The 13,959-nt window shown below is 41.8% G+C and overlaps 1 protein-coding gene across 6 annotated transcripts in view; it reads right to left on the bottom strand.

Moving 5' to 3' along the window:
- MGMT (O-6-methylguanine-DNA methyltransferase) overlaps positions 1–13,959 on the bottom strand; it is a 226,452-nt gene that overhangs the window by 195,724 nt on the left and 16,769 nt on the right. For all 6 annotated transcript variants that reach the window (XM_063132818.1, XM_063132822.1, XM_063132817.1 and 3 more), the window contains exon 2: positions 8,061–8,109. In XM_063132818.1, the coding sequence (XP_062988888.1) occupies positions 8,061–8,084 (24 nt within the window). In that variant the 5' untranslated portion in view covers positions 8,085–8,109. The remainder of the gene's footprint in view (positions 1–8,060; positions 8,110–13,959) is intronic.

Below are 13,959 nucleotides of genomic sequence, written 5' to 3'. Positions count from 1 at the left end.
CCAAATCCCCCCAGCAAAGCTCTTTCCTGGATTTAACTGTACTTCTCTTCCTATCCAAAACTTCAAAAGGCAGAAAAGGAGTTGAACAAAAGGAAGGTAACAAAAAACAAACAAAAGGAAACTAATAACGATCTGAGGCAACCCAGAGAAAGAGAGGGTTCCTTCCTCAGTCGTGACATCATTTCTGGCGATGCTATCTACCCAAAGCATCGAATTTCCATCCCCATGGAAGAAATTTCACTGTATTTCATTGCATTTTTTATTTAGCCTAATCAATGCATATGAACACAAAAGAAACACACATCAGTCCATTTGGCTCTCCCTCACCTGCCATCTATCAGCAGCCATTCCACCCAGCTGCAGCAGGGGAAGTGATGGGGAAGCATGGCTGACTCCATTGCCATAGCTAAGATGCCATCCTTGTTTCATTCCTCCTCTCCCTCGACTGTTTCCATTCAAACTGTGCATTCTAGTATGGCATGCAGCAGCAGGACAGGAGGCAAATTAGCAGAACCTGCCCCCAAAAAATATAGCCACCCAACAAACCTTGCGTGAGTGAACCTTGTTTCACTCACACAAGGGGCATTTTGAGGTCCAAGCCACGGTCCTGTGTAATTTGGTGAAACATCGTACAAACTTCAGAAGAGGGGGAAATAGTGTGAAAGGGAGGGAGCCGGTTCTAAAGTAGACATCCAGCAAGCATGAGGGCAAAGATGCCAGACTTTAAAATATATCTATAGAGGAGTACAACTGTTTTCCTCTGGTGGAGTTACTCTTGAAAGCTTCAATCATGTATGTCCTAGGTACCAAGACAAGCTCCTTTTATCCCATCCAGTGTCACTGGAGCTGCAAAGGCAGAAACTTTAGGAAGTGCTTCGACTGTCAAATTTGTCACTTAAATGTCAGGGACAGGCACATGCTCCAAGTCAAAATAAAATGGAACCAGTAATAATTCCCCCTCTTAAGGAAAAATATTTGTAGGTAGACTCCAGCATGACAGCCATATTCTAAGGTTCATTGCTCACTACCGACTTGCCACTTGAGGGCAGAACGCATGATTAATTGATATAAAATGACAATGTTAAACAATATATAGTGCCAAGGTGGGGGGAAAAGGCACCACGAGTTACAATATTCCAACTATAGTGATTTAATTATAATATTTCATTTTTATATCATCAGTATCTTAAAAATACTAAAACAAACTAGATAGATTCAATAAAGGGAGGGGGGAAATCAAGATTAGAACTAAAATACAACCAGGCTTTTTTTTTCTTTTTTTTTTTGCATTTCCCCCCTAATCTTAAACCTGGTACAAGAAAGAAAAACAGCCTCTGAACAGTTTCAAACAAATGTTGCATATTTGCAAATTTAACATGCACATACAAATAACTTTTAAAAAAAGAATTCTGTGCAACCTTGACAAACATCGCTCTAACCCCTGGCACATGCATGCAATAACCAAAGTCCAAGATATTTTATATATGGTGTGTGCATAATACATATATAATTCTAAGTAGGACAATAATCCTAAATTTTATATGCACATGAGTACTAAACTGCAAATTCTGAAGCAATGTACAATTTCTATTTTAGGCACTAAGAATATATTCCTTTAAAAGATGCAGTGCTTTACTGGGTATCTACTAGCTAAGGGGTTTTAGGATTTGAAAGAAGAATTTGACAGAACCCTAGATACTCCACTCCCATGCCAAATATACTGCTGAAACGCTCTGCTGGTGGAACAGCCGGAACAAGATGGAGTCATGGGGCAGAAACCAACAGGCATGTACACCTCCATTGACTTTCTTGTGCCAGCATACCCTGTTACGCAAGTAGTGGGTCCTGCCAATTCTGTTATGCAAGCAAGACCCACTACTTGCACAAGAGAGATTTAGCGTTTCCAGAGGAAGCCCCAAAACAAGAGGAAACACTAATTTCTTGAGTGGGACAGGTCAGCATAGTTCCCTTATGAGAGAACCACCAACCTGCCCCGTTCCAGAAACAAGCATTTCTGTTCAATTTCTGGTTGCCCCTGTAAGCGCTAAATCTTCTTTAGGCAAGCAGTGGGTTTCACTTTCAGACAGGAATTGGTGGAGCGCAAGAGAATTGGCAGGGGTATAAGTGCCCTGTTGGATTCTGCCCATGGGTAGAACATGAGCAACACAGAAGAGGAGCATGCTTACAGCCAGTGTGGTGTAGTAGCTAAAGTGTTGGGCTGGGAGTCAGGAGATCTGGGTTCTAGTACCCACTTGGCCATGGAAACCCACTAGGTGACTGGGCCAGTCATAGACTCTCAGGCCCAACCTGCCTCACAGGGTTGTTGTTGTGAGGATGAAATGGAGAGGAGGAGGATTATGTACACTGCCTTGGGTTCCTTGGAGGAAAAAGGTGGGATATAAATGCAATAATTAATAAATAAATATTATCCCATCTCTCTTCAATCTATGGCTGCACCTCTGGCAATACTACAATACACCAGTCTCAGATCCGGTGGAGGACATTTTCCTTACTTTATTTATTTATTTATTTATTACATTTTTATACCGCCCAATAGCCGAAGCTCTCTGGGCGGTTCACAAAAATTGAAACAAACAAACAAACAAAACAGGGAGGGGGGATTAAAATTAGCCATCCTCCACATTGAGGATCACCCACCCACATCATCACAACAGAACAGACAATATGATTATTATTATTATTATTATTATTATTTATTTATATAGCACCATCAATGTACATGGTGCTGTACAGAGTAAAACAGTAAATAGCAAGACCCTGCCGCATAGGCTTACAATCTAATAAAATCATAGTAAAACAATAAGGAGGGGAAGAGAATGCAAACAGGTACAGGGTAGGGTAAGCAGGCACAGGGTAGGGGAAAAACTAACAGTAGAAAGTAACAGTAGAAGTCTGCACAACATCAAGTTTTAAAAGCTTTAGGAAAAAGAAAAGTTTTTAGTTGAGCTTTAAAAGCTGTGGTTGAACTTGTAGTTCTCAAATGTTCTGGAAGAGCGTTCCAGGCGTAAGGGGCAGCAGACGAAAATGGACGAAGCCGAGCAAGGGAAGTAGAGGCCCTTGGGCAGGCGAGAAACATGGCATCAGAGGAGCGAAGAGCACGAGCGGGGCAATAGTGTGAGATGAGATGATATAACTCAACACTCAATCACATCACACCACTGCAACTCAGATGACAAGGCATTGGACTATTGCATGCTATTTTCTGTCTCTCCTTTTGCTCTCCACAAGCTGCTCTGCCAGAGGTACAGCATCCATCGCACACCCCATTCCCCATGAACCATGAGGGAGGCCAACCCCATAACTTGCAGTAGTGATGAGGATGCTCCTGGCTGTTCCTCTGTGGGTTTGTTAACCTACTTGCTCCTATATCCTTGCAAGCTCAATGACAAGACAAATTTGCAATAGATGGAAGTGTTCCTAACGTGGAGCTGGTGTCATATGGGATGGGTACTGTCGCTAGGGTATAGGGAATACCCAGTTGGGAGAGGAGCAACACGTGGGGATTGCTAACTGCGCCACTGGGGCTGGAGTGACAGTGACTCAGTTTGGAAGACATGTTAGTCAACAGTGGACTATGTAAGCAATAGTTGCTTAAATAGTCCCGCCCCCCGGGGGATTATTGTGTCATCTGTTGGGGGAAAAACACGCCACGGTTGATTATTTCCACGAAATAACCAATGCAAACAATCAACCATTTGCAGAGTTGACTCTCTGCAAAATCATTGGTTATTGTGTCGTGTGGCGAGCTCCGTTGATTATTTCACATACTTACAGAGTCGCGAGGCAAGAGCTGCAGGTAAATAATCCCATCTCGGGAAGCACTTCGGGAGCCACTGATCGTACTGTCCCTTGGAGGGGCACCACCAATCGCAACACCCCACGTGCGTGTTCCCTGCCCTCCTCCCCACCAGACGATCCATCTGGATACCGGCTCGAGAAGATGGAAGGAGGTCCTTTCATTCCCTCAAGCAGATTTCCAAATGATTCGCAGGACAGGGCAAACGATGTCTCCCGCAGCTTGACACGTAACGACAAACCATGGGAGATATCCTTCCACCATGCCCTCCTTGTACACCACAAAGTGCCGCTGCTCCTTGTCCCCAGCACTTTGCTGCAAATGAGGACTGGGTGCAGGAAGAGCGAGTGCACCCTCCTGCATCCTGCCCTCCATTCATGATTTGTTGCCATGCCAAGCTTGGGGGGACGCTGTCAGGAGATCTGCCTGCTGGTTCTTACTGCGGCAGCCGCTGCCACAGCAACAAGGAGGCAGCGCATTGATCTGATCCCATCTCCTGACATTGATCTGATCCCATCTCCTCACAGGAGATGGGATGCCTCTGCTTGTTTGTCCAGTAACATCAGAAGCTAACGTGGAAGGTTACAAGCTCCGCAGCTCGTGCATCTCCGGCAGGGGCTCCCCCTGCCTCCTGGCTGCTGCAGGTGCCTGCTGCAGCAAGGAGGGGGAACCCTGGGATGCTGCGTGATCTGATCGCGCAGCATCCTTTCCCGGTGGGGGCTGCCCTGCCTCCTTCTGACTGCAGCAAGGAGTCAGAGGAACTTCCTCCTGAGAACTGGCTGCTAGTTGTTGCGGCGGCGGCTGCAAAGAGAGATGTGCTACCGCCGAAGCCATAGAAACAAGGAAGAAAGCGGCTCTAGCAACAGTTGCTAGAGCCATCCCCTTTCTTGTTTCTATGGCTCCAGCGGCGACCCGTCCCCCCTCTGCAGCCACTGCCAGAAGAAAAGGCAGGCAGATCTCCTCAGGAGATCTGCCTGCCAGTTTTTGCAGCTGTGGGGGACACGCACTGTGGGTGACCCTGCAGCAAGGAGGGGGAACTCCTCTTCCCCTTCCCATGGAATGGTGGCACCCCGATTAGGTAAGGGGGAACCAGTGCTGCCATTCAGTGGGGAGGGGGGGAGAGCAAAAGCGAACCCTGCCCTTATGGCCTACTCAATGGTGGATTTATTTGCATGCCGCCCAAGTGCACCATGAAAATAGTCAACCGTAGAGTGGTGTCTGAGGGCAAGGTTGGCTAACATGTCGTCCAAACACACCCAGTGCCATGGCATCGCTATGCCTCTAGTGATGCAGGGAGGGGGAGCTGCCCCTGTCATGTGGACATTGTCACTGACCTAGCCCGATTGTGGTGTTTACAACATGTTTTGTATTTCTTCATGTGTGTTCCTCCTGTCCCCTCTTGGCCTGAGCACCCTTTAAACATGCCACTGGTTCCACCAATGTAGCACAAGTATATCTCTGGTCCCAGCGCAACTCAAGTACAGATATCTCTGCCATCAAGGCTCCTCAAGGATAGGTTTTCCCCTGCCTCTGGTGGCCATTATATCTAGGACAAAGTTCAGGATTGTCTCCTTCTGTACTTTTTTTTATACACATATATCCAGAAGCTAACAAAACTAGGAAAACCTGATGAAATAAAACTTGTGAATTTCCCCCCAGATTTAATTGAAACCAAAAAGCAGTTTTTCAGGTATGAAACGGAGTGGTAAGGTTTATAATCAAAACTGCATAATATTTCACAGGATGTTCTGTTATCAAAATCCACAAAATTTCAAAGAAATGTTTCTTATGTTCTCCGAGAAGCTCAAACCAAACTAAGAGATAATGCAACTAGGCATAACACAATAAAAGATATTACCTTTGCAATGCATTATTGCTGCCAATTATAAGAATCACTTCAACTTAATTTCAAAAGCACAATCACCCTCAACTGTAACAGTCTCTTTTTAAAATTTCAAACTGTATTACATTAAGGCAATAACTCACCTTCCAGCTATAATATTGGTCTCCCTTATTGCAAAAATACATTTCATAAATACTTCATCGACAAGTCAAGCTAATTCAGGTTAATTTTATTGTATTTTGGTACTATCTCACATTTGTGTGCAATTACCTCTATCATTTTATTGCCATACCGGAAAATAATCAGAGAAATTATTTGAAAAAGAAGGCATATAAATTCTAAGTCACAGTTGCTGGCATTTTTGATAAAATAGCAGCTTTATCTCAGAAAGTGGCAGGGACATCAGATAAATCATGCATCAGTCAAGTGCAGCTGACCCCCAAGTGCATTGCACAATATCAGAAGTGCTTCAAAAGAAACTTTCCTGCATCATCCATCATCTTCTATAATACTAAAATAGCTACACCTGAGGAGTCAGAACTAGAGAATAACAATAAAAAAAAATCATCCAAGCAATATGGGTAACGCTATTAACAACACTCTCCTTTAAACTAAGCTATAGGAAGCACTAGAATCTGCTTGTAAACAAATAGGACTATTTCCATAGTCATCTTCAAAATAAAGATAAACAAATAGTCCTACAATAACTGGCATCTCAGCTAAATTCTATTCACAATACTTGTATGATCCTAAGCTGAAATAAATGTTATATGTATTCTCAGAGATGGAGAGAGAGGGAGTAGTTGGTAGCCATGAGAACATCTTTAAATATTACAAAAAGCAGAAAATGTGTGCTCCATTTTTGAGAGGATTCTCATTTGGCTACCTCTCCCAAGATCCATGTCCACACCACACAAGCTGAGAAGTCGGTCCGGGCCCGATTCAAAGTGCTGGTATTGACATTTAAAGCCCTAAACAGTTTGGGGCCAGGTTATTTGAAGGAACGCCTCCTCCCATATGTACCTGCCCGGACCTTAAGATCATCTACAGGAGCCCTTCTCCATGAGCCCCTGCCAAAGGAAGTGAGGCAGGTGGCTACTAGGAGGAGGGCTTTCTCTGCTGTGGCACCCCGATTGTGGAATGAGCTCCCCAGAGAGGTCTGCCTGGCGCCTACACTGTACTGCTTTCGTCGCCAGCTGAAGACCTTTTTATTCTCTCAATATTGTAACACTTAATTTTAACTTAAATTTAAATCTTACTGTTTTAACTCTGTATTTTAATCTTATATCAATTTTGCTGTGTGGTTTTATCCTGGTTGTGCTTTTTGTACTGTATTTTGTAATTGTATTTTTAACCTGTCTGGTTGTTTTATTGTGGTTTTCATTTTTGTGAACCGCCCAGAGAGCTTCGGCTATTGGGCGGTATAAAAATGTAATAAATAAAATAAATAAATAGAAGGATTTGAAGTTACCTCTTCCTAAAGAAATGAAAGGAACGATTAAGACCGCTAGAGAGGAGATGACACCACCATGTTTTCAACCACTTAGAAATAGTACAGTGTAAAAGCCTCCACTTTAAAAGCCTCTACATGTAATGAAATAAAAATATTAGAAGAAATTAAGAGAAATACAAATTAAAACCCTAATCTAAGACTATTGTTTTACCTAGGTTTTTTGGGTGGGGTGGGGAACATGGACCAAGTTGTTTTTCTCAAGCAGATAAAAAAATACAGAAATTAATAAAATGCCGAAGCTGCCCATATCTGCTCGCTATGGCTGCCATGTGGCCTGCAAATCTCAGTTACAATGAATGAACCACCACCAAAAGAAAAAAAGGAAAGGAAAAGATAACTACAAATGCTTCCTATACATAAAAGTTTGACTATGATCTATATAAAGTAAGTTGCACCTTAGGTCGGATATCAACAACTGACATTTAACTATACAGAGTTTAGATTTATCAAAGAAATCATTGAGTTTAGATTTATCAGAGAAATCATTGGTTTTAAATCAATTCCCTTGACTCATAATATTAATTCAAATACAAAGTTTAGGTTTTGTGGGGTTTTTTTTGTTTTTTTTAAAAAAAAGATTCATTTAGTCACAGAAGGGTAGAAAACAGCTCAGTTAACCCTAAAAATACAGCAATGTTCAATTAGGTTATGGTCTGTGGAAGATAGATATGTGATGCGGAAAGGTCCACTGCTGCCTGTTACCAACCATGACAGAGCTACTGAGATTTACAATGCAGCATCAATCTTGTCAACCGGATTCTTAACACTGACTGCTGGACACTGGGGAAAGATACCAACTATGTTAGGCGGATTCTTCTCCAGCATTATTACTTTGTGTGTGCACCTAAATGCACTATTTCCAACACCCCCACTCCAAAGCAACTTACTTTTTGATGAAGTTTTGACGCCATGTTACGTTACACAAAGGAGCTCAGCCTATGAGAAAGGAAAAATGAAACATATTAGAAAAAATGCAAAAGCATACATTTCATAAGCTGCTAAAAGATGGCATTGGCCATGTTATTATTAATCCTATGATACAAAATCACATACGCACACAAAATGGACTCTGAATTTTACACATACAGTCCAAAACAGTGGATGAGAATTTTCTTTTCTTGCAAGCAAACAGGAATTTTCAAGTTCACTAGGTCATCTATCATCTGTAATGAGTCATAATCAACAGATGACATTATGAGGATTTCTCTCATCGCATGCCCTGTAGAATAGGGTTCCACAGGATAACAGAAAAGCTTAAGACACATCCGAAAGCCTGTAAAAATATTGCTTAAAATATACTTTACCATAGTTACTAAGCACTGTTTATCTTTTTCCATATACATATTTGTTTCCTTCCTTAGATTAAAGAAGATGTATACTAAAGGTATTCTGTGTTGTAAGGAAAGATGTGAAGAAAAACAAACATTACGATGAAATGCTAAGAGACCTTTCTATAATGCTGCTGTGGCTATAACTTTAGTTATATTTAGATTGTAAGATTGCTTTCATCAGACAGCAACTAAAACATAATCCCCCAATCTAAAACACAAATACATGAAAGATAGTTCCATTGGAATTATTTGAAATTATTTTCAAATAAACAGGTTTCGATTATGCTATCTTTTTTAAAAAAATCAACAACTTTATAACTGTTCACAGCAATGCGGTTTCCCATAACCTAACTTTAAGTATATTTACTTTCCACCAAAGGTGAATACAGACAACCATTCACCAAGCAGTAACTTATCATAGTATTCATATAACCAGTCAATCAGCAGGTCTTCTGAATTGTCCTGCCTATTGATGGTGACTATTTTAGCACTTCTCTGCTTTCCTTGATTTCTTATTGGGTCCAGAAGTCAAGTAACATTCCTCTCTCCTTTTAGCAGCATAATTTAGATGACCAGCTTACCAAGTGGATACGTACACACCATGTTAAGTTACCACTTGGGACCCTGTCCCATTTATTTCAGTAGAGCCTATTTTAAAGTAAGGTGACTTAGAACCATTGTCTAAAATGCTGACATAGCAAGGAAGGTGAAAACTAACAGCACAAAAACATGTGCCAAAGGACTTATCTAATGACACTGATATATCTCCAAAAAGCCTCTAAGGTGGTAGATCATACCCTATCAACTTGTAGTTTTAGCAACAGAAGATTAAAAAAACCCCACAAATTTGTACAAGGTCATCCAAATATTAGGAATACAAAGCTTAGTTTCATTTTGTTTGCTGGAGGTCTTTCTTTGCTAAGTCAGACACGTGTACAGGGAGTATTCTCAGATCTTAATTAGAGGGGTGGGGATGTTGAATCCTTAACAAGAAGTGGACTTCTCCCAAGTGTTTTAGTTAAATGTGTGTTAAAAATAAAGAGCTTTGAGCAGCCTGAATAGAAATTATATCCCCTTTCAATCACGCTAACCCAATTTAGTACAGGTAGTGCAACCAGCCAAGACCTAGATTTCAGAGATAAAATGGGGTGGAGGGAGGCATATAATTCTCAAAACTGACTGAGCCCTTTGTTTGCAATTGTTCAATTAGGGATGTTTTGTAAGAACAGAAATTATTTTCCTAGAATTTACATGTGTTTTATTTCCAGGTCGTTTCAATTTCTGTAGCCAAAGTGTGCTGATCACCTACAGCCATGGCTCTAGACCTTTTTCTATTTCATGTACTCCGACCAAAATGTTCCTTATTAATTTTGATGTGCACATAACACCTGATGGAGATAATTAACTGTACTTTTTAAAGTTACTGGTAAAGTATTTACCAACTGCCTTTCAGAGCAACACTGTTGAAATCTAACTATTTGGATGAGGTCAAAATGCCTTTTCACCCCAATGTTAAAATCAATAATTGCTTGACTCTGAGACATAGCAAATTGATCAGCATTTGTTTCTCATTTCCTTATTACATGATCATCCGTGTTTTTACAAACCACCAAACGAGAAGTTACAATGGCATGGTGAAAATGAGCAATAGGATATTGCCTTACAATCTTATTACCCTAACTCTGAATAAGCAGTTCGTTATGCACTTTGCAATGTTGCTGTAATGAAGGACTTTTTTATTTATCAAACAAGATCTCTTAATGACCCCTTCAATCAAACAGATGCAAGCTTCTTTTAGTGGACAAATTTAAAATTCCCTGCGTCCTAGCGTAGCACTTAAAGACAGGTTGATAAGAAGTAGGAATAACAGAGGTCAAGTACTAGATCTCAAGTGATGAGGTGGACTCAAGAAAGGCTGTTGTTTTCCCTTTCAGCTCTTCTACTGACTAACCAAAGGGAAAATATGATTTTCAATTCCACTAAGGTCCTCTTGCTTTCCCACCTTCCCACAGGGAAACTATGTGTTGCTGAAAGAACAGGTGCTTACAGATGAATGGAGGGAGGACTACTTAAACAAGTAGGCAAGAAACAATAATTCCTTCTAACTTGAGGGGAAATATTTTTGCAGTGCAGCAGTTCTTCTAAAATAAATTATGAGATTCAAACATCCTGTAAAAGAAAAAGTTCAAATTTTCCCTGTGATCATTAACAATTCAAGGCACAATCCGCTAGCTGGGAAATGCTGGGAATTGTAGAACTTTATTTCTATCTAAACATGCATAGGATTGCTCCCTTAAAGAGGGGGTTAAAAAAAATCAACTCTTAGTTCAACATGCTGCAATCCCATCTTAGTGCTAATTAGAAAGAGCTCTAGCTAGAATTTCAAATGGAAGACTGGAGGCATCTATGTCATGTCTCACCCTACTGCCCCTGTTTTGGGAGAAGGTGATTCGAATCAGAATCAGATTCGGAACTAGAGGAGGCAGAGGCAGACACCAGCCAGCCTGTACTACTGGGGAAGAAAGCTCTCATGGGCAATTCACCAGCTGGGAGTCAGCCCTCTCCCGAGCTTATCTCCTCAAGGCCAAATCCTACACACTCAGGGGGAAGCCGGAGGAGAGCGCTCCAACAAGCTAGCTGATGCTAGCGTCCGCCGAAAGCTATAATGCATGGAGTGAAAGAAAAGCGTGAGAAAGTCGGTCCGGTTAGCATTGTGCCAGAACCTGCCTCTGCACCAAGCTCTCTGAAATTACAGGCGTTTGGGAAATGGCTTCCTGTTCTCCTTGATCAGACAATTGTCTTGCTTAGTTTGCATAGTTTTGCCTAGGGAGAAGTTTCCAAGAGATTAGACTCTCTTCAGGTGGAAGAGATGTTTGTTGCGTAATAAAAGCTCTGTAGATTACCTAGCAAGCCTCATCATTTGCCTCCCATCGAAAGCAGAAGTTTCCTGAGAAACGCGACAACTTACATCAATGGACCTACTCACCGCAAGCTAGCATGCTTTCACACAAGTAGTTTTTCTGCATTTGCCTTTCTGGTGCGAATGCATACCCTTCAAAGTGCAAAAGAAAAATTAGGCAAGGAAGGAGCAGAGTTTGTCACTCCTTCTGCCGGACGCAAGCTGGGAGTGAAAACATGCTAGATCAATGGAGAAGCCAAGAAAAAAGCAAAGGCCCAGTTCTTACTGAAATGGTTACACCTGTGTTTGGGTTGTGCCAACTGAAGCCGTAAACAAGGCTCATGGGACTGAATGCTCCTCCAAATGCTCACTAATAGCTGTGACAATGGACTGGATGAGGGCTAATAAACTGAAACTCAATCCAGACAAGACTGAGATGCTGCTGGTGGGTGGTTCCTCTGATCGGATGGGGGGTGTTCAACCAGTTCTGGATGGGGTTGCAGGTTCGTAGCTTGGGGGTTCTCCTAGAACCATCTTTGTCACTTGAGGCACAGGTGGCCTCGGTGGCACGGAGTGCCTTCTACCAACTTCGGTTGGTGGCCCAGCTATGCCCCTATCTGGACAGGGATAACCTAGCTTCAGTTGTCCATACTTTGGTAACTTCCAAATTAGATTACTGCAACGCTCTCTACATGGGGCAGCCTTTGAAGACGGGCCGGAAACTGCAGCTTGTGCAAAATGCAGCGGCCAGATTGATAACTGGATCAGGAAGATTTGAGCATATAACACCGATTCTGGCCCGCTTGCATTGGCTGCCTATATGTTTCCGAGCCCAATTCAAGGTGCTGGTTTTAACCTATAAAGCCCTATATGGCTTGGGACCACAATACCTGATGGAACGCCTCTCCCGACATGAACCTACCCGTACACTGCGCTCAACATCTAAGGTCCTCCTCCGAGTGCCTACTCCGAGGGAAGCTCGGAGGATGGCAACAAAGGAGAGGGCCTTCTCAGTGGTTGCCCCCCGACTGTGGAATGATCTTCCCAATAAGGCTCGCCTGGCGCCAATGTTGTTATCTTTTCGGCGCCAGGTCAAGACCTTTCTCTTCTCCCAGGAATTTTAACAGCATTTTAACAGCATTTAATAACGTTAAGTTTGTTTTAATGGACCCCAGAATTGTTGTTTTAAAATAATACTGTTGTTGTTTTTATACTGTTTTTATGTTTTTTTAATTTTTTTGTATACTTTATTGTCTACTATTTTTAATTGTTGTAAACCGCCCAGAGAGCTTCGGCTGGGGGGCGGTATATAAATGTAATAAAATAAATAAATAAATAAAATAAATAGAGCACATGCTTTGCAGTTCAAAGGATCTAGTACTAGGGCTAGGGGAGAGACCCTGCTTGCAACCTTGGAGAGCCACTGCCATCAAAGCAGAAAATAGTGAGCTAGATGGACAAACGGTCCGACTGGATGTAAAGCAACTAAACGTTCTATACTAAACGTATAGAACGTTTAGTATACTTTCTATACTAAACGTTCTCTATATAGAAAACTAAATGTCAGGGAGAAGAGATCTAGTCTGGTCTTCTGTCTACATGGAGAAATTTGTGAAGTCACCTTCCATAATCATCTGCAGTCTGAAAGCATTAAAGCCCTGAAACAGATTCACCACCACTGTACGAACTAGGTCAAAGTCATTGTACACACATGCACCCCTTCTGCCAGCAGACTGTAAAGGTAACACCAATTTGCAAAGACATTAGTTAGCATAGGAAACAAATATAGAACAGATATAACCATGAAGCTAGAGCCTCCAGTCCACCAGCTGTTCTGCTCAGTACAGCTAGTGGGGGCAATACAATGCAAATGTGCCTGGGGCAAGAGACATCATTAACCCAGGATGAAAGCTATTTCTTTCCAGAAATTGCTGCATTTCTTTCTCCTGCACAAAGTACCCTTCTTTGTATATATGACTTTTTCTTCTGTTATATATGAGTAAGTACATGCAGAAGAACAGCGACGACAACAACAACAACAATAATAATATATTTATTACCCACCTCTCCCTCTGGATTGAGGTGGGAAACAACATCAAATACAAAAATACTATAAAATACATAAAACTGATTAAAACATATAAAACTAAAGTAACAGTCAGACATCTTAAAATTCGACTGGGTAGGCCTGCCAGAAGAGATGAGTCTTTATACCTTTTTTAAATTCAGAAAGACTGTTAAGTTGGCGAATCTCTCCCAGTAGGCCATTCCACAGTCTGGGAGCAGCAAAAGAGAAGATCCTCTGGGTAATGGATGTCAGCCTAGTTTTCGCTAACTGAAGTAAATTCTTCCCAGAGGACCTGAGTGTGCGGGCAGATTGTACGGGAGAAGGTGATCCTGCAGGTAACCTGGACCCAAACCATGTAGGTAATAAAGGTAATAACCAACACTTTATACTTCACCCAGAAGTATAAAGCCAAAAAATGTCAGCCAGTGAAGTGATTTTAAAATTGGTGTAACATGGTCACCCCTAGGTGTACTCCTGACCAACCTGGC

The sequence above is a fragment of the Elgaria multicarinata genome, chromosome 8 (genome assembly GCF_023053635.1).
Source record: "Elgaria multicarinata webbii isolate HBS135686 ecotype San Diego chromosome 8, rElgMul1.1.pri, whole genome shotgun sequence".
Classification (NCBI taxonomy): Eukaryota; Metazoa; Chordata; class Lepidosauria; order Squamata; family Anguidae; genus Elgaria; species Elgaria multicarinata.
Note: the sequence above shows the minus strand (reverse complement) of the source record. Positions and strands in the feature narration are given on the sequence as shown.